Source organism: Ailuropoda melanoleuca, unplaced genomic scaffold, assembly GCF_002007445.2.
Source record: "Ailuropoda melanoleuca isolate Jingjing unplaced genomic scaffold, ASM200744v2 unplaced-scaffold65754, whole genome shotgun sequence".
NCBI classification, from domain to species: Eukaryota; Metazoa; Chordata; class Mammalia; order Carnivora; family Ursidae; genus Ailuropoda; species Ailuropoda melanoleuca.
This window is the reverse complement of record NW_023240230.1, coordinates 1-1,264: the sequence shown is the minus strand read 5'-3', so window position 1 is coordinate 1,264 and position 1,264 is coordinate 1. Positions and strand designations below refer to the sequence as shown.

The following is a 1,264-nucleotide window of genomic DNA, read 5'->3' as shown; positions in this document are numbered from 1 at the left end:
CCCCTGCTGCCACCGTCATTGCCTAGAGGAAGCCTTATGTCAATCGCGTTGTCAAAAACGTCTTGCAAATCTTCCGCTGAGGTGGAGTATGGCAGGTTCTTGACAAACAACGTTCGGGAATTCTTTTCTTTCTTGCTTTCTATAGTACTCTCCTTCGATCGGGCCTTCTCCATCTTTGCCTCAAATCCCAGAATTTTTTTTCCATTCAGTCCAACAGCCTTCTCCAAATCTTCCTCGCTGGAGAAATCGACATAACCAAATTTCTTAGTTCCACCTAGGCGAACATCAGCAACAGTCAAGCTCTTTTTGGAGAAAAACTGCCGGATGGCATCCTTTAGCTCATCAAAATCCTTTTCATGGTTCAGATTGCCCAGGTACAGCGAGAAACCTGTTTCAGTTGCTTCGGTTTTTGCCTTCTTTGCCTCAGGCACATCCTTCTTCTTGGGAACTTCTTTCTTTCGTTTACCGGACTCTTTCACGGTCTCCTTCTCGTCATCGTCATCCTCGTCATCATCATCATCATCATCATCGTCGTCGTCGTCATCCTCCTCCTCTTCCTCTGAAGATTCAGCCTTTACAGCGACTTTTGCAGTTACAGCAGCCTTGGCTTTTGTTGGAGGTGGGGTGGTATCCATGGCCTCATCAGATTCGTCATCGTCGTCTTCATCCTCTTCCTCCTCCTCCGATTCCTCTTTTTTGGCTGCCTTTTTCTTTGCAGATGGTTTTTCTACCGGTTTCTTCGGTGTGGGTTTCTTGGCAGGTGGAGTCTCCTCCTCAGATTCGGATTCTTCATCATCATCATCCTCCTCCTCGTCGTCATCCTCCTCCTCACTGTCCTCATTTTGGGCCTTCTTGCCATTCTTAGCCGCTGCAGCCTTCTTCGCCGGTGTAATCACAGGTTTTGCAGGCGTGGCAGCTTTCTTTGCTGGCGTAGCTGCCTTTTTGCCAGGTGTATTGGAGGCTTTGGCTGGAGTCACGGTTTTCTTTTGTGGGACCTCCTCTTCCTCCTCACTTTCGTCTTCGTCGTCTTCAGAGTCCTCTTCCTCGCTATCCTCAACATCCTTTGGGGGAGGTGGGGCAGCTTTTTTCGGTTTGCCTGCAACTTTAGCTCCCTTCGCTAGTTTCACCATGATTGCGTTGAGGTGGACTCTGTGCCGCGGTTTCCCCGGATGTGGTGCGGGCTCGGTGCTGGTGGAGCTGCACGTGCGGCCTGTGCTCTGCTGCGTCTGATGTGCGAGAGCGCGCGGAGCGAAAGAGAGAAAGG

General features: G+C 50.4%; 1 protein-coding gene across 1 annotated transcript; it reads right to left on the bottom strand.

Annotated features, from left to right (window-relative positions):
- Nucleotides 1–7: 7 nt before the first annotated feature.
- LOC117800192 (nucleolin-like) lies at nucleotides 8–1,130 on the bottom strand (the record flags this gene model as incomplete). Its single annotated transcript, XM_034652725.1, has 1 exon — nucleotides 8–1,130. A coding segment is annotated over exon 1 (1,123 nt), but the record flags the coding sequence as incomplete, so codon positions are not given.
- Between the last annotated feature and the right edge of the window lie 134 nt (nucleotides 1,131–1,264).